General features: G+C 41.1%; 1 protein-coding gene across 1 annotated transcript; it reads right to left on the bottom strand.

The window, feature by feature from the left end:
* Window positions 1-1,445: 1,445 nt before the first annotated feature.
* On the bottom strand, window positions 1,446-24,976 carry LOC115688977 (uncharacterized). The gene is made up of 2 exons (XM_030614946.2): window positions 24,255-24,976; window positions 1,446-1,549 (listed from the first exon to the last, which is right to left on the bottom strand). Exon 1 carries the CDS (start codon window positions 24,944-24,946, stop codon window positions 24,347-24,349), a length of 600 nt encoding a protein of 199 aa, XP_030470806.1. The 5' UTR covers window positions 24,947-24,976; the 3' UTR covers window positions 1,446-1,549; window positions 24,255-24,346.
* Between the last annotated feature and the right edge of the window lie 157 nt (window positions 24,977-25,133).

Here is a 25,133-nt window from a genome sequence, read left to right as displayed (position 1 = left end):
CTTATATCGTCCCATATGATTCCACATTGTGATTAACCGAGTTGACGTAATCACTTACGAAATAATTCAAAATATATAACTTGACTAGGATATGCATACAAGTTGATTGCAACCGTTACAAATCCATGCACATGCGGCAATTGGGGCAGATTGAGCTAGTGGTAGTACCGACCACCTAAGTAGGTCACAGAGGTGTTTGTATTGATAGGATGTAGGACCATATAACCTACAAACATATGGTCAATCTTATTCTACGTGGTGAACATACTGATTATATGAAATAGGTGGAATTTATTTTTTTTAAGTAAGATGATACGATAGTCCAAATATGATCATCCTTCAAAAAACAAACTTGCATATCTCGTTACATCCTATACATCGGTATTGAAAGTGTGAGGTTTCGGGCTTGAAGATCTATAAAGGTGAGGTAGGGGGTTGATGGCGAAGGATGGTGATGGGATTTGTTGGAGATGGAGGCTAGGATTCGTGAGAGAGTTTGCGGGCTTGGGCATTTGTAAAGGAGGGTAATTTGGTCATATAATTCTAAGGGTTTTGTCTAGAGGTAGCAAACCGGTATAAATTCAAGTAAAGATATGAAATTGGTCATTGAAAAAAAGATCGAAATTAGTACCATTCCAAATGTAAAAGATAGACCATCTTTGTTAGAACTTTCAAAATAAATTATGGCACATTTCAACTCTATAACTAGGTACATAAGGAAAGGCTCAACCCAATCTAGATTATGTTATATGAAAATTCATATTTTGACTAAGATTAAGGCTAAACAAATCAATCAGTGGACCATTGGGTAAATCTTTCCAAAAGCAGTTTGGCCAAGTGTCAAACTTCAACCGAAGCAGATCTACAAAAAGTAAAATCGGATCAATCTGTGGGGACATGTAGTGTAGCCTTTAATTGCGGGTAAGTAAAAGAAAAATCTATTTAGGTTAATATGATTCTGCTAACACAGTCTTCAGTAGTAAAAATATCGATATAGAAAAAATTAATGTTTCTAATACATCCATTGTTATCATGTCATGTATGCACTGCTATCAGTACGTTAAAAATTCATTATTCCTTCTTTTATTATACTTCACAAGTGACTCAAAAGCAGTTGATCAAAATTTTTACATCTTTCATAATCAAACAGAGCTTTTAGGAGTAATGTGTACTTGGTACCCCTCTTTAATTGAAGATCTGCTGTGTCTTTTCTAAATAAGCAAGTCATATCTAAGCACTTCGATAAACACTTGCTGCATGCCATTTTCAAATTAATGGTGCAAATTAACTTTGTATTTACGTCTTTCATTAACTATTAATCATATTCCAGTCACGCAACTATGTTGGCTGAGGGTTTAGAAGTATGAACAAATTCTTCGTGCTTGCGGGACATGGCAATGTTAGATTGCAAAGAGGACACTTAGAAGAGTTTAACAAAGGAAAGCTCACGACTAGCAAGTACTCAGCATATATTAACGTAGGCATAGTCAAAGGAAATGCCCAAGCAAAGTACAAACATCCTATATTGCATGGAACACAAATAGCCAACCTGCTAACACGGTAGTACCAGATACTCTATATGGACCAACTTTTGTTGGAACGCGTGATGAGCACACGACATATACATTCATTGAAGAACACACACTCAGTCCTTGGTGGGGGGCTTGTGCGGTGGCTTGTGGTGGTGCGGCTTCTCTCCCTTGCCCTTCTTCGGCTCCTCGCCTTTCTTCGGTGGCTTGTGCTCAGGGAACGGCTTCTATTTTTCATCGGCTACCACTTCCTTGGCAAGTATGTGGCCGGGTTGGTGGGGGTGGTGGTGGTGGGGCGGTTTCTGTTAGAAATTAAACTAAATTTGCTGGTACTTGTTTCTTTTGTGAGTCTGTTCGTATTTTCATTTTTCGTGTTTTTAGGTGAAATAATTGCTTTTAGAGGTGTGGTCAGATATTAAGAGATATGGTTAGATATTAAAAGATAATATGAGATATTGTGAGATATTCTTTTTAGCTATATTTTAGGAAAGATAAGGGTCACGTAACTTTTCTTTAAATAGGGGAGTCTTGTAATTTTTTTATTGGGGGTGAAATCTGAGTGAAATATACTGAGTTAGAAAATTCTATCTATCCTCTTCTTTTTTCTGTGTGAGTTGCGATCGTTTCACCTTCAAAAAATTTCTTCCATCAAATTAATGTTGTTGTTGCGCCTTTGACGCTCAACAAATTGGTATTAGAGCTTACGGTTCGTGATCATGGCCTCAACGAACAATCAGCTTCCTCTTTAATACCATCGTCTTACCAAAGAAAATTATGGTAACTGGGCTGTTAGAATGCAAGCTCTACTCGGCGCCTACGGTGTGTGGGAACTTGTTAACATTGGCTCTGATGAGCCACAGGATGAAGCCACGTTGAACCAGAACCAGAGGAATGCCTTGGAGAAGGTTCGAACGAAAGATCAATATGCCTTGTTGATCATCTATCAAGCGTTAGATGATTCCATGTTCGAAAAAGTTTCGAACGCCACTACCGCTAAAGAGGCATGGGAGATTCTTCACAACACATATCAAGGAGTTCAGAAAGTTCAGAAGATTTGCCTTCAAACCTTGAGAGGCGAATTCGAGATAATTCATATGAAAGAATCTGAATCGATTACTAATTATTTCACAAGAATTTTAGCAATTGTTAATCAGATGAAAAGAAATGGAGAAGACGTTTCCGATGTTCGCATTGTCGAGAAAATACTTCGGTCCTTAGACAAGAAGTATGATCATATTGCGGTTGCAATTGAAGAATCCAAAGACTTGGATGCCGTGACGGTCAATGAACTTATGGGTTCATTACAAGCCCATGAAGAAAGGTTTAGAAGGAAAAAGATTGAACTGATGGAGGAAGTTCTCCAAACGCAGTTGACCATTCGAGATGAGAAAGAGCAAAGAAGAGATCCAATACAAAATTGCGGGACAAATCAAAATCGTGATCGAGGTCGTGGCCGAGGTCACTTTCGAGGAAGAGGTCGTGGACGAAGCAGAGGAGATCTTGCTCGAAGTGATGGAGGATACCAGTACCAAAGAGGTGTTCGTGGAAGAGGAAAGAACTCGACAGACCAATGGTATGATAAATCTAAAATCCGATGTTATCATTGCAATAAACTTGGCCATTATGCTTCTAATTGCTGGAACAAAGAAAGTAGCAGAGCAGATGAAAAGGCGAACTTGGTGAATGATGCTGATCAAGTTCTCTTATTGGCATTCAAAGAAGATGAAGAAGGTCAACGCGATACGTGGTATTTGGATACCAACGCAAGCAATCACATGTGCGGGAGAAAGGAGATGTTTGCCGTGTTAGATGAGACAATTAAAGGGAATGTCTCATTCAGTGATAACTATAAAATTCTTGTCGAAGAAAAAGGTACAATTTTGATTCGCTTAAAGAATGGTGCACGTCAGGTTATTACTAATGTTTATTATGTTCCAAAAATGTCAAGCAACATCTTGAGTTTGGGACAACTTCTGGAGAAAGATTATACTGTTCATATGAGAGATCTTAATCTTATGTTGAGATATCGGAATAATAAACTTGTCACGCCCCGAACCCTACGAGCACGCGATCATCCCTCCGAGGTTGTAATGTATGCGACATCCCAGGACTTGTCACCGATCCAAACCAAACACTAACAAATACCATAAGCGAAAGCAAATGCAAACTCTCCATACAACATACAATTTAACGGGATAGTTAGGAAAACACTTCACATAAAAACTTGCAAGTCACTTACAAAAACTCACAATGTTAACCCTAGGAAGTTTACACACTTACAAGCCTCACACGAGGCCACTTCTTAACGAGGCCACAGACACAAAAGAGAGGTTAACTTAAACTTTTCTACAACAGGGCATCCAAAAGGATGATAAATTCAATGCCCAACATCACCCCAAAACTCCGAACCGTGTGTGACGACTACTCGTCATTCGAAGCCTGAAAATGTTTAACAACGGAGGATGAGATATATCTCAACAAGTAACTACCTAAGCCTCGCTTAGACTAACGCGTACCTCCAAACAATCCTAATCATGCAATATCGACATCCAACATGTCATAACAATCACAGGCGCCCTTACCTCGCCTCGGCACATACGCAAGCCCTGCACATTAGAATCCCGCCATAACATGACCAATTGCTCATCAAGCTTGTACAACGCAATTCAAGGAATAATTATGCATAACATGGTTAATAACCCAGACATGATCAACATTAAACTCAATCATGGTATTCTCCAATGCATGGCACACATTTAAAGATGTCGAGATTATTAATAACCTGCGTAACACATATCAGGTCCACGGCATAGCCCGCATAAAACGCATCAGGCTGGCCGTCTTCTGGTGTAACCAGGCATCGTCCCGCTACGTCGGCGATGGCAACATCCCGCATTAAAACGCATCAAGACGGCATTCCATGAGGAGCATCAATCCGGGCCTCCACCGGGCATATGATAAATCGAGCATCGTCTTGCATAAAACGCATCAAAATGGGTTGAATCCCCACGTAAAACGCATTAAGTCATTATATGATCACATAAGCATTCAAGCACTCAAACCAATTCTCATCTTTTCAATTAGCCACAAGTCACTAACTCCGCACTTATCCAACAAGATGCCACGATAACACCGAATAGTCCCCGAGAGAGAGAAAATCGGAATTGCACACATTCGGGCTATTCTGGGCAGTTTGCACAACAACCGAAATCTCTTTGAAACAAATAGTAATTCAACTCCAAAAATTCTGAATTTTGGATATGTCATACAAAACATCTTGATAAACATTTTCCATGAGGACATTAAACCCAGTTCCGACTGTAAACATCTCTTTTTGTCACTTCAAGTCAGAGGAAATTCAACTCAGTCGGACAGGCCGCCTGACCATTAAAATACATTTCATTTAGTACCCAAATAACTTTGGAAAGCTATGAAATTTTTATATGTCATAGACACAAATGTCCTTAACAATTTTTGTGAAAGAAGTTTATTGAAATGAGGCCTGAAAATTTTTATAAAAATTCAGAAAGACAAGAAGGTCGGGTGAACACTAATTCCTGCAGTTTTGTAACGGTCGGAAAATGAACTTCCAAATGGCCCCAAATGATTTCCAAAAATTCCAAATTTAATTTATGTTATACTTCAAGATGTTGGGAACAATTTTCATGAAGAACACTTCCTCAAATTTTGCCCACACAAGTCTCCAAAAAAATAAAAATACACAGGGTGTTCTTCATGAAAGTGGCTTAGGGAGGTAGCAGCAACTCCAGCGGTGAACTGAGCTCACAGTAGCTGGACGGGCGAGCGCTGGCACTCACGGCGGCCGAACAGTGGCTTAGGGAGGCGGGCGAAGCTGCTGGCCAGCTGGAATGGAGGGCGAGAAGCAGCAGACACCAGAGGAAGCAAAAGCCGAAGAAGCAAAGAAGAAACAAAAGGGAAGAGGAAGCAGCAACAACATGGGTTTAGCAGTGGAAGTCAGTGGCAGAACAGAAACAGAAGCAGAAAACGTGAAGTTCATCATGAGGAGTGGGTGGAAGAAGTCAGCGGAAGAGGGAGTCAGCGGGAAGGTCAGCAGCGGCGTGGGGGTTCAGCGGGGGAGGAGGAAGAGAGAGAGAGAGGAGAGAGGGGTGGGTCCAATGATGAACCCCACCAAATATCCTCCAATTTTCTCTTTTCTTTTTGCAATTTTCTCAAATTTTTCCCCCAAATTACCACTTTTCCGATAATTCCGATCGACCCAATAATTGGCCATGCTTAATGAGACAACGTCCGAGAAATTTGTCGTGGAAATCTTGAAACTTCGATACCCAATTCGGATTCTAATCAATAGCCAAATTCAATTGAACGCGCCTTTAGTGTATCTTGAACTAACGGGCGGCTTTTAGGAATTTATGTGTATCGACCTGTGGTCGATAAAATATCGAGCCACATCTAAGTTTACTCGAGCCATGGTGACCTCGGTTGTCATGTAATTGCGAGGGTCAATCACTAGTTCTGAATGACGCGATATTTCGGATTAGGATTAGGATCATTCGAAATTCATACAATGGTCAAGCGGAATCACCCGCGATCCAATTGCACAACATTTGCGAATCGTTTCATAACCATCATTGGATCGACCTTTAATGGCCCAAAATATTCCCCGCCAATTCTTATGGTCGAAGTGTCAATCCATGACCAAGTTCTTAGGTCCACGTACTTAATTCCTAGCTAGCCATTCCCTAACGGTTAGTCTACTCGAGAGTGATCAATTCCGAGCGAGATTTAACTGAAAGCGCATTGAAGAAATATTCATTTCATAAATCTCGAAAATGGGTCGAAATTCAAAATGTCACAACTCTTCCCCCCTTACAAAAATTTCGTCCTTAAATTTACAACCAAACTACACTACTCAAACAAATAGGGGTGTTGACGCCTCATGATTTCTTCACTTTTTCATGTGGCCCCTTCCATTCCGTGATGCTACCATACGACTTTAACTAACAGGATTGTGTTGTTTCTCAACACCTGTTCCTTTCTATCTTCAATTCGGATAAGTTTTTTCACGTACGACACTTTGTTGTTCACATCTATTTCTTCATAATTCAGCACGTGGGTCAGATCCAATTCATACTTCCTCAGCATGGACACGTGAAAAACGTTGTGAACTTAAGACAAATTCGGCGACAAGGCTAATCGATAGGCCGGAGTTCCAATCTTTTCTAATATCTCAAACGGACCTACGTACCTTGGATTCAACTTTCCTTTCCTGCCAAATCGGGACCTTCCTCGCATTGGCGACACCTTAAGGAAGACATGATCTCCCACTTGAAATTTCAAAGGCTTACGTCTCCGATCCGCATAACTCTTCTGACAACTCTAGGCAGTCTTAAGCCTGTCTCGAATAATCTTAATTACCTCGATTGACTGTTGTACTAACTTTGGACCCGTTATACTCCTTTCGCCAACCTCATCCCAACAAACTGGAGTTCTGCACTCTCTGTCATACAACGCTTCAAAAGGTGCCATTCTGATACTCTGCTGATAACTGTTGTTGTAAGCAAACTCAACGAGGTATAACTGTTCCTCCCAACCTCCTTTAAAGTCTATTACACAAGCTCGTAACATGTCCTCAAGCGTCTGAATAGTCCTCTTAGACTAACCATCCGTCTGTGCAAGTCTATACTGTAGCTTCATTCTCATAACCGTCTGAAGACTTTTCCAAAAGGTTGCGGTAAACTTAGGATCTTTGTCTGACGTAATCGTAACTGGCACTCCATAAAGATGGACTATTTGTCGCATATACAGCTCAACGTACCTATCCATTGCGAAATCTTTTCGCACTGCCAAAAAATGGGCTGACTTAGTCAATCTGTCGATGATAACCCAAATTGAATCATGGCCTCTCTGGCTCCTTGGTAATCCCATGACGAAGTCCATAGTAATGTGTTCCCATTCCCATTCGGAAATTTCCAATGGTCGCAACAGTCCACCAGGCTTACAATATTGCGCTTTCACTTGTTGGCACGTTAAACACTTGACCACATACTTAGCTACATCCACTTTCATTTCGTTTCACCAATAGTGCTGACGTAAATTCTGATACATTTTCGTACTGCCCGGACGTACAGTGAGCTTTTGCCAAGATTTCCTCCTTAAGTTTCGCATCCTTGAGCACGCATAGTCGTCCACGAAACTTTAAGATCTCATCCTCGAATACTTAAAAGTCGGTTTTCCTCTTAGTTGCATCCATATTCAAAATCTTTTGAATCTCAGGGTCCGTAAATTGTAATAACTTAATCATCGCCTGAATCTCCGGTTCCATCATTAAAGTAACCAATAAACTTGAGAGGTGACTTACCTCAAACTTGAATTCTGAATCTCACACCCCTTCAAGTAAAGTCCATTTTTTAACCATTATATGCGCGATGCTTGACTTCCGACTAAGTGCATCCGCCACTTTGTTGGATTTTCCGGGGTGATATAGAATAGCGCAGTCATAATCCTCCAGAAGCTCCTTCCAATGACGTTGTCTAATGTTCAATTCCTTTTGGGAAAACAAGTACTTTAAACTCTAATGATCCGTGTAGATTTGAAACATTTCTCCACATAAATAATGCCTCCAAATCTCAAGTGCAAAGATGATAGCCACAAGTTCCAAATCGTGTGTTGGGTAATTTAGCTCGTGAGGCCTCAATTGTCGCAATGCATATACAACCACTCTTCCATGCTGCATTAGAACACATCCTAATCCCTTCAGCGATACATCACTGTAGATCTCATATCCTCCGGGAGCTGACGGTATTGTCAACACGGGCGCGGTCGTCAACTTATGCTTAAGCTCCTGAAAACTTCCCTCACACTTGTCTGTCCATTCAAATCTTGTTTCCTTCTTTAGTAAGCGAGTCAGAGGAGTAGCTATCGTAGAGAACCTTTCCGCGAATCGTCTATAATAACCGACCAGGCCTAGGAAACTTCGAATCTCTGTCACTGTTATCGGTCTTAGCCAATTGGTGACTGCTTCGATTTTTGTCGGGTCCACTGAAATTCCATTCCCATAAACCATATGTCCAAGAAATGCTACCTGATTTAGCCAGAACTAGCATTTACTAAACTTGGCATAAAGTGCGTGTTCTCTTAAGGTTTGTAGAATCATCCTTAAATGTTGCTCATGCTCCTTAGGGCTTTTCGAATATACCCAAAATGTCGTCAATGAAAACGATGACGAACTGATGCAGAAATTTCTTGAAAATCCGATTCATGAAATCCATAAAGACGGTTGGGGCATTAGTCAATCCAAATGGCGCCACTATAAACTCGTAATGTCTATATCTCGTCCGACATGCCGTTTTCGGTATATCCTCCTTCTTAATCCTTAGTTGATGGTAGCTCGTTCTTAAGTCTATTTTGAAGAATACCGAAGCCCCTTGTAGTTGATCGAACAAGTCATCTATTCTTGGTAATGGATATTTGTTCTTGACAGTCACTTGATTCAACTGCCGATAGTCAATGCACCCACTCAATGAACCATATTTCTTCCTTACAACCAACACTGGTGCTCCCCACGGTGACATGCTCAAGCGAACGAATCCTTTATCCAACAGCTCTTGCATATGCACCTCTAACTCCTTTAATTCTGACAACGCCATCCTGCAGGGCACTCTAGAGATTGGCTCCGTCCCAGGGGGCCAACTCAATCACAAATCCAACTTCTCTCTCAGGTGGCAATCCCGACAATTCCTGAGGAAAGACAATGGGAAGATTACACACCTCGATTATGTCCTCTAGCCTTGGTTACTCAACCAACTAGTCAACCACAAGATAATTATCTTTTCACCTCTTAAAGACGAAGCCCAATCCATCAATTTTCAATCCAACGGTCTCCCAAAACAAGTCACCCTGGTTCTTTATAAAATCTGAAATTTCCAAGCAACACTCATCCTTCCAAACCCCGTCAAAAAATATCATCACCAATTCAGATATCCATAAACCGATTGTGCCTGCCTATCCACTATAGGTAATTATACGTCATACATGACCATTCAAGTTATAACTTCAAAATCATCTCCTATTGCACCCAATATCATCACACAACGCATCTAGACTTTGAAAGCAAATTCTCTGCTTCCTTTCCAGCCGCAGCATACACCTTTCCTTACGCCCGTAGTCGACTTTGATTATTCTGCGCGGTAGCTCCTGCTTGATATCCTACCCACGGTTGCTGCGGTTGCATTGGCGGCCTAACCTGTTGGTTTGGGCAATTTCTCACTTGGTGACCTTGCTGGCCACATCTATAACATGCTCCGCTTCTATCCTGGCAAAGGCCATTCCCATGCCTCTTCCCACAAGACCGACATGTGGCGTTGGAGTAGTGGTTCGGCTTTCCAAAGTTCTTCCTCACTGGAGGGATAAATCGCCTATTTCCGATCGTCGGCTTTTTCTTTCCAATGTTCCTATTGTCCCTAGCCGGCGCGTATCACGATTCAGAAGCAGCAGCCTTCTCTGTCATGTCTCGCTCAACCATTTGAGCCCTCATACAGCTCGTTGTAGTCCCTTAGATTCAGGAGTATCAACTGACTATGGAGATCCGGCTTCAGTCCATCTCGAAACCTCATCGCCCTGTCCACAGGGTCTTCCACCATCCTTGACGTGAACTTAGACAATCTTGCAAATTCTGCCTCGTACTGATCCACTGTTATCTGGTTCTGACGGAGCCGTAGAAACTCTGCCATCTTTTGTTCCTGTACAGTCTCAGAGAAGTATTTCCCATTGAAGGTGTCAACAAAGGCAGTCCAATTCGAAATCGTGCCTACAGGAAAAATCCTACCTCGGGTGGTCTCCTACCAGTCATTTGCTACACCCTAAAGTTGATAGACCCCAGGGTCCCCTTTTCTTCCTCCGTGCACCCTAGTAGTACAAAGGCTTTTTCTAATTCTTGAACCCAGATAGTAGCGGCCTCGAGATCTCCCTTCCTGTCGAATTTGGACGGTTTCAGCTTTAAGAACTGCTCCACCAGTTAGTGCATCTAGCGATTTCCATTTCCATGATTACCATTATTCCTATTATTTCCATTAGCCCCATTAGCAGCAGCAATAGCGGCCTCAGCAGTAGCAATAACAGCAGCAGCTCGTTCTTGAGTTGGCCTACCCATCAAGTTTCCAACCTGTGCAAGTGCCCTCAAAATCCCATTCACTCTGTGATCCTCCACAGCTGTAGCTCGTGAACCTAATCGGCCCCTTGTCCCCCTTCCTCGGTTGCTCATTCTCACCGAGTTCTCTCACCAAACATCTAAACTTGCTATAATTCCGCCCAGAATTAGAGACCTAAGTCATCTACTCAAGTCTAGTAGTTCTAGGCATAAAAATCACACCAATAAGCACGAAACGAGCAACCTTAAAGCAATCCATCAAGAAACAAGGACCAAAGGCACATAACTAGTAGAGTTCTCGATCGTACCTTACTCCTTGCTGCACCTATAATTAAGAACATCATCACCAAGCAAGCACCCAATAATCACAAGCACATATTCACAGGGCGTGCATTAAGCATTCTAAACTTGTGATCAAGCAGGTCTCCCTAATTGACTACCTCAAAGTCATTGTCCTTATCACTCTAGGTCTTGACCAACTTGGATCGAGCTAACCTTGCTCTGATACCAAATAAATGGGGATGTCACACCCCGAACCCTACGAGCATACAATCATCACTCCGAGGTTGTAATGTATGCGACATCCCAGGACTTGTCACCGACCCAAACCGAAGACTAACAAATGGCATAAGCGGAAGCAAATACAAACTCTCCATACAACATACAATTAACGGGATAGTCAAAAAAACACTTCACATAAAAATCTGCAAGTCACTTACAAAAACTCACAATGTTAACCCTAGGAAGTTTACACACTTACAAGCCTCATATGAAGCCACTTCCTAACGAGGTCACGGATACAAAAGGGAGATTAACTTAAACTTTTCTAGAACAGGGCATCCAAAAGGATGATAAATCTAATGCCTAACATCATCCCAGAACTCCGAACAGTGTGTGATGACTACTCGTCATTCCAATCCTGAAAATGTTTAACAACGGGGATGAGATAAATCTCAATAAGTAACTACCTAAGCCTCGCTTCGGCCAACGCGTACCTCCGAACCATCCTAATCATGCAATACCGACATCCAACATGTCATAACAATCACAAACGCCCTTACCACGCCTTGGCACATACGCAAGCCCTGCACGTTAGAATCTCGCCATAACATGGCCAATTGCTCATCAAGCTTGTACAACACAATTTAAGGCATAATCATGCATAACACGGTTAATAACCTAGACTTGTTCAACATTAAACTCAATCATGGCATTCTCCAATGCATAGCACGCATTTAAAGATGTTCAGATTATTAACGGCCCGCGTAACACGCATCAGGTCTACGGCACAGCCCACGTAAAATGCATCAAGCTGGCAGTCTTCTGGCGTAACCAGGCATCGTCCCGCTACGTCGGCGTCGGCGATGGCAACATCCCGCGCTAAAATGCATCAAGACGGCATTCCATGAGGAGCATCAATCCGACCTCCACTACGATTGGCATCCGGGCCTCCACTGGGCATCTGATAAATTGGGCATCGTCTCGCGTAAAACGCATCAAGACTGGTTAAATCCCTGCGTAAAACGCATCAGGGCAATATATGATCACACAAGCATTTAAGCACTCAAACCGATTCTCATCTTTTCAATTAGCCACAAGTCACTAGCTCTGCACTTATCTGACAAGACGCCACGATAACACCGAATAGTCCCCGAGAGAGAGAAAACCGGAATTGCACACAATTGGGCTATTCTGGGCAGTTTGCGCAGCAACTGAGATCTCTTTGAAATAAATAGTAATTCAACTCCAAAAATTCTGAATTTTGGATATGTCGTACAAAACATCTTTATAAACATTTTTTATGAATGACACGAAACCTAGTTCTGACTGTAAACATCTATTTTTGTCATTTCAAGTTAGAGGAAATTCAACTCTGTCGGATAGGCCGCCTGACCATCAAAAGACATTTCATTCAGTACCCAAATCACTGTGGAAAGCTATGAAATTTTTATATGTCATAAACACAAATGTCCTTAATAATTTTCGTGAAAGAAGTTAATTGAAATGAAGCATGGAAAATTTTATAAAAATTCGGAAATACAAGAAGGTCGGGTGAATAGTAATTCCAGCAGTTTTGTGACGGTCTGAAAATGGACTTCCGAATGGCCCCAAATGATCTCAAAAAATTCAAATTTAATTTATGTTATACGTCAAGATGTTGGGAACAATTTCTATGAGAACACTTCCTCAAATTCTACCTAGAAAAGTCTCCACAAAAATAAAAAGACACAGAGGTACAGCAGCAATAAATCCGAGAATCATCCAACCAACAACCATCAAACAACTATACTTATCCAGCCACTAAACCAACCATCCACAGCCTCTAATCTACCCCTAAACTTGTCCATTAGTAACCCATTATCATAACCAAGGCTTAGGGAGCACTTACTAGGAATCCTAAGCAAGCTAACCAAGAAGAAGAGGCAACAGCAACTCCAATGGTGAGCTGAGCTCACAGTGACTGGACCGGCGAGTGGCAGCACTCACGGCGGCCGAACGATGACTGAAGGAGGCGGGCGAAGCTGCTGGCCAGCTAGAATGGAGGGCGAGAAGCAGCGGAAACCAGAGGAAGTAGAAGCCGAGGAAGCAAGCAGAATGAAGAAGCTGAAGAAGCAAAGAAGAAACAGAAGGGAAGAAGAAGCAGCAGCAGCATGGGTTCAGCTGGGGAAGTCAGCAACAAAACAGAAACAGACACAGAAATAGAAGCAAAAAACGTGAAGTTCATCATGGGGAGTCGGTGGAAGAAGTGAACAGAAGAGGGAGTTAGAGGGAAAGTCAGTAGCGGCATGGGGGTTCAGCTGGGGAGGAGGAAGACAGACAGAGAGAAGAGAGGGGTGGGTCCAATGATGACCCCCACCAAATATCCTCCAATTTTCTCTTTTCTTTTTGCAATTTTCTCAAATTTTGTCCCCCAAATTACCACTTTTCCGATAATTCTGATCGACTCGATAATTGGCCACGCTTAAATTTATCGTGGAAATCTTGCAACTTCGATACCCAATTTGGATTCTAGTCAATAGCCAAATTCAATCGAACGCGACTTTAGTGTATCTCGAACTAACGGGCGGCTTTTAGAAATTTACGCGTATCAACCTATGGCCGATTCAATATCAAGCCACATCTAAGTTTACTCAAGCCATGGCGACCTTAATTGTCATGTAATTGCGATGGTTAATCACTAGTTCCGAATGACGCGATCGTTCGAATTAGATTTAGGATCATTCGAAATTCATACAATGACCAAGCGGAATCACCCGCGATCCAATTGCACGACATTTGCGAATCGTTCCATAACCATCCTTGGATCGGCCTTTAACAGCCCAAAATATTCCTTCGCCAATCCTTATGGTCGAAGTGTCAATCCATGGCCAAGTTCTTAGGTCCACATACTTGATTCCTAGCTAGCCATTCCCTAATGATTAGTCTACTCGAGAGTGATCGATTTCGAGCGAGGTTTAACTGAAAGCGCATTGAAGAAATATTTATTTCATAAATCCCGAAAATGAGTCGAAATTCAGAATGTCACAAAACTGATTATAAATGTGAAGATGTCGAAGAACAGGATGTTTATTCTTAATATAAAGAGTGAGATGTCTTGATGTCTAAAGGCGTGAGTAGATAATCCTTCATGGTTGTGGCATTTGAGGTTCGGCTATCTCAATTTTGGCGAACTCAATTTGCTTTCCCGCAAAGAAGATAGTTTATTGCTTACCACATATTGATCATCCCGATCAATTATGTGAAGGGTGTGTTATCAGCAAGCATTCCAGAACTAGCTTTCCGAAGGGGGCGACTTATCGAGCAAAGAAGCCGCTTGAGTTGATTCATTCTAATTTGTGTGGCCCGATCAATCCTCACTCATATGGTAATCATCGATATTTTGTTACTTTTATTGATGATTTTACTCGGAAAACTTGGGTGTACTTTTTGAAAGAAAAGACAGAAGTGTTTGATACTTTCAAAAAATTCAAGAACCTGGCTGAAAAGGAAAGTGGCTATTTTATCAAGGCTTTGAGGACTGATCGTGGTGGAGAATTCACCTCAGCCATATTCAACAAATTCTGTGAAAATCATGGTATTCGGCGTTTCTTGACGGCCCCGTATTCTCCTCAACAAAATGGTGTGGCTAAACGGAAAAATAGAACCATTCTTGATATGGTTCGAAGCATGTTGAAGAGCAAAAATTTGTCCAAGGAACTTTGGGCCGAAGCTATTTTGTATGTCGTCTATCTTCAAAATAGATGTCCCACATATGGACTTGAGGCGTAACTCCACAAGAGGCATAGACCGGGAGAACACCAAGTGTTTTGCACTTGAGAATTTTTTGGAGCATTGCCTATGCTCATGTTCCGGACCAAAAAAGATCGAAACTTGAAGACAAGAGCAAAAAGCTCATCTTTATCGGGTATGACTCATCATCCAAACCCTATCGATTATTTGACCCTAACACTTTGAAAGTGTATGTAAGTAGAGATGTCAAGTTCGATGAAGATGGAATGTGGGAAGAAAATCCAAAAGAAAAAGCGAATGTTCGTGGTGATTCCAATCATACGGAGTTGAAGGATCAACCTTCACCTTCTTCTCTAACATATTCTTCAAGTTCATCAACACCATCCTCTTCGAATAGTGTCGATGAACCGCTAGTGCCAAGATCGAGAAGATTGTCTGAAATTTACGAAGCTACCGAAGAGCTTCATCTTATATGTCTTCTTGCAAATTATGAACCACTTGCTTATAATGATGTGGCCAAAGAAGAAAAGTGGAGGAAAGCCATGAACGAAGAAATTGAAGCCATCGAGAAAAATCAAACATGGGAGCTTGCTGATCTTCCGAAGGACAAGAAATCGATTAGTGTTAAATGGGTGTACAAGGCCAAGAAGAATGAGAAAGGTGAAGTGACAAGCTACAAAGCTAGATTAGTCGCGAAGGGGTACAAGCAAAAAGCCGGAATCAACTTTGATGAAGTTTTTGCTCCTGTCATCCGCATGGAAACGATTAGATTGATTATTTCTATTACTACTCAAAATAATTGGTGAATTTATCAAATGGATGTCAAATCAGCATTCTTGAATGACATCCTTGAAGAAGAAATTTATGTCGAACAACCCCAGGGGTTTGTTGTTAAAGGTCATGAAGACAAAGTGCTGAGGTTGAAGAAAGCTCCATATGGGCTTAAACAAGCACCGAGAGTATAGAATTCCAGAATTGATGCATATTTCAAGGCGAATGAATTCTCTCAATGTCCATACGAGCATGCATTCTATTTGAAACAAGCAAAAGGTGATATTCTACTCGCCTGTTTATATGTTGATGATCTTGTTTTTACAGGAAATAATTCGGCAATGATTGATGCTTTTAAGGCATCGATGGTGAAAGAATTCGAGATGACCGATAATGGTCTCATGAATTATTACCTTGTCGAAGTAAAGCAAAGTGCCGATGGGATTTTTATTTCCCAAAGAAGATATGCAAAAAATATTCTTGAAAAATTCAACATGAAGAATTGTATGCCGGTCAATACACCAATGGAGCGCAGAACCAAGCTTTCGAAGTTTGATGATGGTGCCGATGTTGATTCGACATATTATAGAAGCTTGATTGGGAGTTTGAGATATTTGACATGCACGAGACCAGATATTATGTATAGTGTTGGAATTGTGAGTCGATACATGAAGAAGCCGAAATCATCTCATCTTAAAGCTGTAAAGAAAATACTTCAGTACATCAAAGGTACTATTTCTCATGGCTTACGCTATTATTGCTCTGAATCTTTCAAACTTAGAGTTTATTCAGATAGTGATTATGGTGGAGATATCGACGATCGAAAAAGCACCACAGGATTTGTATTTTTTTTGTGCGACACTGTTTTGATGTGGTCATCAAAGAAGCAACCAAGTGTTACTCTATCAACATGTGAAGCTGAATATGTAGCTGCATCTTCATGTGTTTGTCATGCAATATTGAGAAGACAACTCAAAGATATTCTTATGGATCAGAAGAAAGCAACGGAGATTTTTGTTGATAATGTTTCTGCTATTGCTTTGGCGAAAAATTCAGTTTTTCATGAACGAAGTAAATATATCGATGTTCAATACCACTTCATCCGAGAACAGGTTAAAGAGAATGAAGTTGAAGTATTGCATGTGAAGACCAGAGATCAAGTAGTAGATAGTTTTATTAAATCTCTCAAGATCGATGCTTTTCAAAAGTTCAAGAGCTTGCTTGGAATGATCGATGGAAGAGAATTTGGTTTAAGGGGGAGTGTTAGAAATTAAACCAAATTTGTTGGTACTTGTTTCTTTTGTGAGTCTGTTCGTATTTTGATTTTTCGTGTTTTTAGGTGAAATAATTGTTTTTTCAGAGATATGGTGAGATATTAAGAGATATGATGAGATATTGAGAGATAAGATGAGATATTGTGAGATATTCTTTCTAGCTATATTTTTAGGAAAGATAAGGGTTATGTAACTTTTCTTTAAATAGGGGAGTCTTGTAATTTTTTTATTGGGGGTGAAATTTGAGTGAAATATACTGAGTGAGAAAATTCTATCTATCTTCTTCTTTTCTCTGTGCGAGTTGCGATCGTTTCACCTTCAAAAAATTTCTTCCATCAAATTAATGTTGTTGTCGCGCCTCTGACGCTCAATAGTTTCTCACCGATCGGCTTTTTGTGGGAGTCTTCTTTTTCGACCTCCTCGACGAGAATGTGCTCATGAGGGTGGTGGTGGTGGTGGTGGTGGTGCGAGTCCTTGACTTTGGCGGTCTCCAAGAGATGGCGACCACCGGGGTGGTCCTGCGGTGCTTCTTGTGCTCTTTTTCTTTTTCATCAGCCACCACTTCCTCGGCAAGCATGTGGTCGGGGTGGTGGGGGTGGTGGTGGTAGTGGTGGGGCGGTTTCTCGCCAGGGAACGGTTTTTTGTGGGAGTCTTCTTTTTCGACCTCCTCGACAAGAATGTGCTCATGAGGGTGGTGGTGGTGGTGCGAGTCCTCAACTTCAACGGTCTCCAAGAGACAGCGACCGCTTGGGTGGTGCTTGTGGTGGTGCTTTTGCCCTTTTTCTTTTTCATCGGCTACCACTTCCTCGGCTAGCATGTGGCTGGGGTGGTGGTGGCAAGGCGGTTTCTCGCCAGGGAATGGCTTTTTGTGGGAGTCTTCTTTTTCGACCTCCTCGACAAGAATGTGCTCATGAGGGTGGTGGTGGTGGTGCGACTCCTCAACTTCGACGGTCTTCCAAGAGATGGCGACCGCCGGGGCAGTGCTTGTGGTGGTGCTTGTGCTCTTTTTTGAAAGGGCGGTGGCCATCGGAGAGGATGGCGGCGGCAAAAAGCACCACTCCCAGGAGCAAAACTAGCAAGTACTTGGAAGACATTGGGTGACTAGTTTTAGAGAAGAGGATGTGTGGGAGAGCTGATGGTGTGGGAGAAAAGCGTGAAGGGAGTGTCTCAATTTATAGTGGTTTCGGGATATTGTCGTGGTCAGCGATCACACTCGGTTTTTTCCGGAGATTTAATAAATCGGACAGGGCATATGAGACAGCACATCGAATAAGAAAGTGAGGTGCTATGCTGGACTCTTTTGCGTTCTACTGGCCATATCACTCTCTAATTGAATGTTTAGGCCAATCCAAAAGTGTTCATGTAGATTTTAAATACAACATTCATGGAAAATGACAATAGAAGTGCCATAATTTTCACATAGCGCTCATTTTAGTATCAAAACTTTTCGACGATTTACTTTAATGCCACTTCAGTAAAAAAAAATGAACACTTAATTAAGTGCCAATTCCAATTTGGGATGCCAAAATTCTAACGTGGCAATATTTTAACATTTTTTCCGAACAACGTGGCTTGCCGGAAATTCGATGTGGCAAAGTACAATGAAAAGTGATCACTTGAGTGTTAATTTTTGTTAAAAGTGATCATTTATGTTTGTAACTTTTTAAAAAGTGATTTGTTGATTTCACTTTCTTAAACATGAATAGACCACTTGGTTTGCAACATACATTGCGTACAAACTTGGAAACACATACTAAAACAATTACTCCATTAACAATGGCTTAGATTCAAATTAAACATCATTGCATTCAAAATAAGGTTGTCTTATTCAAGGGATATGTGCACTAGAAGTCCTAAAACTTGTTACAAAAGTGCAATTGAGTCCTAAAACTTTCAAAAAGTGCAAACAAGTCCTAAAACTTGTCACGAAAGTGCACTTGAGTCCTAAAACTTTCAAAAAGTGCAAATAAGTCCTAAAACTTGTCACGAAAGTGCAAACAAGTCCTAAAATTTGTCACAAAAGTGCAAACAAGTCCTAAAACTTTCAAAAAGTACAATCAATGGAAGTACTTGATTGAACCAATTTGACAAGTTTTAGGACTTGTTTGCACTTTCGTGACAAGTTTTAAGACTTGTTTGCACTTTTTTTAAAGTTTTAGGACTCAAGTGCACTTTCGTGATCAGTTTTAGGACTTGTTTGCACTTTTTGAAAGTTTTAAGACTCAATTGTACTTTCGTGACAAGTTTTAGGACTTTGAATGTACCTATTCAATATAATATCCCCAACAAGTCAAGCACCTCCCCTACTAAATGCAGCAGCACCAGAAAAAAACTAGTCAAAAACCTCCCCAACTATAAGAAGCAGCACCAGCAAAAAACGAGACAACAACCTCCCCAACAACAACCTCGCTAACTATATGCAGCAGCACCAGCAAAAAACAAGTCAAAAACCAAGGCCTAATTTTTTACCACGAAGTACCAAGCCCTAATTTTTTCCCTCCAACCACCAAGTCCTAATTTTTTCCAGCGTCAATTAAGTGAGTGAGTGAGAGAGAATGACGGCGATTGAGTGACTGAGCTGAAAAGTGATTGAGACTGCTAGCGAGCAAGCGAGCAGGTGCAAACAGTGAACGAGAGAGAGAGAGAGTCAACACAAACAACGACAGGAGAGATTTGTCTAAACACAAACAACTTCACCGTCGACGTTGGACTCCTTTTTTACATAAAAAAAGCCATGTTTGAATAAAATTCGGGATAAAAATAGCAGGAGTGCCATATCTTTCGTATAGCGCTCACTTTAGTGTCATAATATTTTTTTTCACTCACTTAAGTGCTATAAAATTAAAAAATTGATCGTTTAAGTGCCATCAGCGATTTATCTCACTGGAAAATCCAACATGGACGACAGTCGTCCTGTGTGGCACCACCGGTGCCGACGTGGACAATTTTTGTAATTTATTTTGCTCACTTAAGTACCATAAATTTGAAAAATTGATCATTTAACTGCCACAAATTTGAAAAATCAATCACTTAAATTCCATCGACAATTTGTTTCGTTGGAAAATCTGCCACTGGCCTCGCCCATATCTGACAAGGGCCTTTGCACCCTTGCCCACAGCCGGCATGAAGGCCCTCGCCGATCGCAGACGAGGCGGCCTCGCCACGAAGGCCCTCGCCTGTAGCCGGCGAGGCCGCCATGGCCTTGGGTGAGGCTACGAAGGCCACGCCAATCAAGGGCGAGGCCTTTGCAACAGGCGCAAAGAAAAATAAAGAAAAATAAAAAATATTAATAATAAATTATTTTTTTAAAAGTAAATAAAAAAATCCATGTATGACCATTTGTCGAAAGTGTCACTCAAATGATCGATTTTACTCTGATGTGGCACTCGAGTGACGAAAAAAGAGTCGTGACACTCGAGTGAGCGCCATACAAAAGTTATAACACTCTTGCTCTACTCCCAATAAAATTCTAATGAAAATGTCACGTAGCTTTTTGCTGGAATTTGTCGCTGGAGGCACTCAAGTGATTGTTTTTTTCCCCAATGTGGCATTTAAGTGATCAAGTGAAAAGTTTTGGCATTAAAGTGAATGCCATACGAAAGTTATAGTACTTCCAGTGTCCTTTTTCTCAATAATAGGGGATCTAAGAAAAATCGTTATTATTCTAATTCAAAGTCGAAAGCTTCACTAGCTATAATCAATAGCAGATCAATGCTAATTGATTTCCATAAGACGGATCCATGCATCATATTAGGGGTTCGTATCAACTTCATGTCAATGCATGAAATGGGCAAGTCCCCGCAAACGTCATCGGCTCTTCAATTAATTTTTATCGTGTCACATCGATGTGTGGTATTTGGGCAATGAAAGCTCTTCACTAGTAATTGAACTTGTAGAAATCTAAGTTTTGCGCCCTTTGCATACCTGAGCATATGGAATTGTCAAACGTGATAGTGAACACAAGATTATTATATGACCGATGTTCTCATTTTACGGGTAAGCGCATCACATGGCCCATCAGAACCCTACAACACGTACACGTGTTGCCCTCCAGTATTATAAAAATCACAATTTCTAGGTTTTCTATTGAGAAGTTGGCAAGACTCACGTGGGGTCTAGAAACAAACAAGCACGGCCATTTATTATATCGAGGGTTGAGATTTAAAAACTTATATTCTCTTTTTTGGTCGAAATTTAAAAACTTATATTCAATAGATATATTATTAATGTAATACTAATATATATTTTGATTTTGATGTCACGGCCGATATCAGTTAGGACATTGACCTTCAATTGGTAGAGACAAGCTAGATTGAGTTATAACCTGGCGAATAAGAATCGGGTGGGTACTTACTACTTGATTAGTGTAGATTTCTCAAGACTTCGTAGCGTAGTCCACATGACATCGTGGCGAATCGTGACAGGCATGCACAACTACAGGTTGATGATGAGCTTTGACGATCCTTACAAGTGTGGCGATTGGGGCAGAGAGAAACAGTGCCGACCACCTTCGTGGCTCCCATAGGTTATTAGGTTGCAATGGTAGTATCGTTCTAGGACCGCATCAGCTTGCAAATTCGTATCTAATCTTCTGTGATGAAAAGAGTGATTCTAGGTATAGCAGCAGCAAACCCAGCAAGAGAGAGTGTTTGTGTACTTGATGAAAGACATGCTATCGATTTCTATGGTAGACCAAGACTTTTTAAACATATCATGAATTGCTGATGGAAAGGCTTGTCTTTTCTCGACCCCATTTTGGATGACGAGGAAACTAGCGACTCATTACATGATGTAGAGGAGATCTGCGATGCACCATGCTCGAACTACTTCTGTACAGTTGTTTAGTGAAGCATTAGGCTCGTTTCGAACCGATTAACTTTATGTTCTTCTACGAGTGGTTGAGTAACGGAGGTTTTGATATATGAGAATATGTATTATTTTCTTGTATGTCGTGGTATAATTCTAAGAATTATTTTGTAAAGTAACGCATGGAGCAGTCGACTTTTTATGATAATCGTGGACGTCTAGATGCGGCGATCTGCGCACATCTGTGGAGAGCAATCGGGGACAAAAGCTCCGGTGATCCGTGTATCAATAGCAATTTTGCATAGTGAAATTTTTAGTCATCTTTCTGACAGTTCATGTTCTTGTTTATCGTTTATTTAAGTTTGCGTAAGAGCCCTAAACTAAATAATAAAAACATAAAGATAAGAAAGAATATAATAAGGAACTCGTTGGGCATTTCAAGCCAGTCAATGGGCACTCCATTAAAGAGGAAAACGAAAACATGACACAAACTTTCATGTTTTCATCCAATTTAGTCAACTATTCAACTCTCACCGAAACCATGGCTTGACTAAAATTAACATATTCAACCCATCAAGAAAAATAGGGACACGCCAACGTAAACTACTCTATTTAATCATCGTACAGATTGCACCTCCTAAGAGTATAATAAACAACTTTAGCTTGTGTATCGAAGTCAGCAAGGTGCCCTTTTCTTCATTTTCCATTAACGGCGGTGAAATACGTAGATTTGACTTATGCTCACATGGGCGAGAAACAAGGGAGTGTATTGGCTATGACACTTTCTAGGCCTTCAGTTTAGGGATTTTGTCTTGAACATAAAGCATATTCAAATTAGTAAGTTATATAAATATGATGTCACTGCGTGTGTTGATTGGGACTGTGACCTTAAATTAGGCAAGGTACCTAACAAATGAGGCATTAAAAGATAGTGCACAAGATCGAGTTATAACTGGACGAATTGGAATTGGGGTGGTTAGTCTAGGATATTGTAAACTTCTTTTGACTTCATGGTGTCGTTTCACGTGGCATATGGGCTCACATCAAGTGTCTACCAATATTGCATGTATTAGATACATATGAGCTCGATGTACTATAATTGTTACATTATATGGATCTCGTATGTGAACCATTATTTCTGTTAGATCACAAGTGGCGCTTAATTGGGTTCATGTAATCACTTAAGAAATAATACAAGGTATATATCTTGACTTGGATATACATAGAAGTTAATTGCAATTGTTACAAATCCATGGACATGCGTCAGTTGGGGGCAGATTAAGCTGTTGATAGTACCGACCAGAATGGTAGGTCACATAGGATTTTGTATGGATAGGACGTAGGACCATACAACCTACAAACACCTGGTCAATCTTAATCTACGTGGTGAACGTACATTCATGAAATAGGTGAAATTTGTCTTCTTATCGTGAGACGTTATGATAAATCGAACATGATTATCTGTCAAAAAACAAACTAGCATATCTCGTTACATTCTATATATTGGTATTGAAAGTGGGAGAGTTTCGGGGCTTGAAGATTTGTAAAGGCGAGTTAGAGGGTTGATGGCAAAGGATGGTGATGCGCAAACCGGTATAAATTCAAGTAAAGATATGAAATTGATCATCGAAAAAAAATCAAAACTAATACCATTCCAAATGTAAAAGATAGGCCATCTTTGTTAGAACTTTCAAAATAAACTATCGCACATTCTAACTCTATAACTAGGCACATTAGGACAAGCTCAACCCAATCTAGATTATGTTATATGAAAATTCATATTTTGACTAAGATTAATGCTAAACAAAGGAATTAGTGGACCATTGGGTAATTCTTTCCACTAGCAGTAGGCCAATTGTCAAACTTCAACTGAAGCAGATCTACAAAAAGTAAAATCGGATCAATCTGTGGGGACATGTAGTGGAGCTTCTAGTCGTGGGCAAGGAAAAAACTTCTTTTTAGAATAATATGATTCTGTTAACATAGCCTTAAGTAGTTAAATTATCCAAATAGAAAAAATTAATTTTTCTAATATATCCATTGTTTATCTTCTCATGTATGTCCTGCTATCAGTAGGTTAAAAATTCATTATTCCTTCTTTTATTATACTTCACAAGTGAGTCAAAAGCAGTTGATCAGAATTTTTAGATCTCTGGCATCCCTGTTTAGATGAGGATCTGCTGTCTCTTTTCCAAATAAGCAAAACCTATTTACGTCTTTCATCAACTGTTAATCATATTCCAGTCACGCATCCATGTTGGCTGAGGGTTTAGGAGTATGAACAAATTCTTCGAGCTTGGGGGACATGGCAATGTTAGATTGCATAAGAGGACACTTAGAAGAGTTTAACAAAGGAAAGCTCACGGCTAGCAAATACTCAGCATATATTAACGGGGGCAAAGTCAAAGGAAATGCTGAGTATTTGCTAGCCGTGAGCTTTCCTTTGTTAAACTCTTCTAAGTGTCCTCTTATGCAAAGTACAAACATCCTTTATTACATGGAACACAAATAACCAACCTGCTAACACGGTAGTACCAGATACAATATGGACCACCTCTTATTTGAAAGCGTGATAAGCACACGATATACATTCATTGAAAAACACACACTCAGTTCTCAGTGGGGGGCTTGTGCGGTGGCTTGTGGTGGTGCGGCTTCTCTCCCCTGCCCTTCTTCGGCTCCTCGCCTTTCTTTGGCGGCTCGTGCTCAAGGAAAGGCTTATTTTTTTCATCTGCTACCACTTCCTCGGCAAGCATGTGGCCGGGGTGGTGGTGGTGGTGGTGGTGGTGCATGTCCTCGACTTTGATGGTCTCCAAGAGACGGCGATCGCCGGGGTGGTGCTTGTGGTGGTGCTTGTGCTCTTTTTCTTTTTCATCAGTTACCATTTCCTCGGCAAGCATGTGGCCGGGGTGGTGGGGGTGGTGGTGGTGGTGGTGGGGCGGTTTCTCGCCGGGGAACGGCTTTTTGTAGGAGTCTTCCTTTTCGACCTCCTCGACCAGAATGTGCTCGTGAGGGTGGTGAGGGTGGTGGTGGCGGTGGTGGTGCAAGTCTTCGACTTCAGTGGTCTCCAAGAGACGGCGACCGCCAGGTTGGTGCTTGTGGTGGTGCTTGTGGTGATGCTTGTGCTCTTTTTCAACGTCCTCGGAGAGGACAGGGGCGGCGAAAAGCACCGCTCCCAGGAGCAAAACTAGCAAGTACCTGGAAGACATCGGGTGACAGGTTTGGTAGAAGAGGATAAGTGAGAGAGCTGATGGTGTGGGAATGGAGTGAAGCGAGTGTCTCAATTTATAGTGGTTTCGGGATATTGTCGTCGTCAGCGATTACGTCACTTTGTATTTTCCTGAGATTAAATAAATCGGACAGGGCGTATGAGACAGCACATTGAATAAGAAAGTG

The sequence above is a fragment of the Syzygium oleosum genome, unplaced genomic scaffold, assembly GCF_021117445.2.
Source record: "Syzygium oleosum isolate NSW1041296 unplaced genomic scaffold, Sole_v2.1 Sole_v2.01, whole genome shotgun sequence".
Taxonomy (NCBI): Eukaryota; Viridiplantae; Streptophyta; class Magnoliopsida; order Myrtales; family Myrtaceae; genus Syzygium; species Syzygium oleosum.
This window is presented reverse-complemented; position numbering and strand designations above follow the sequence as displayed.

Coding starts and splice junctions, on each gene's coding strand:
- LOC115688977 (XM_030614946.2), bottom strand. CDS start 24,946: ATGTCTTCCAGGTACTTGCTAGTTTTGCTCCTGGGAGCGGTGCTTTTC.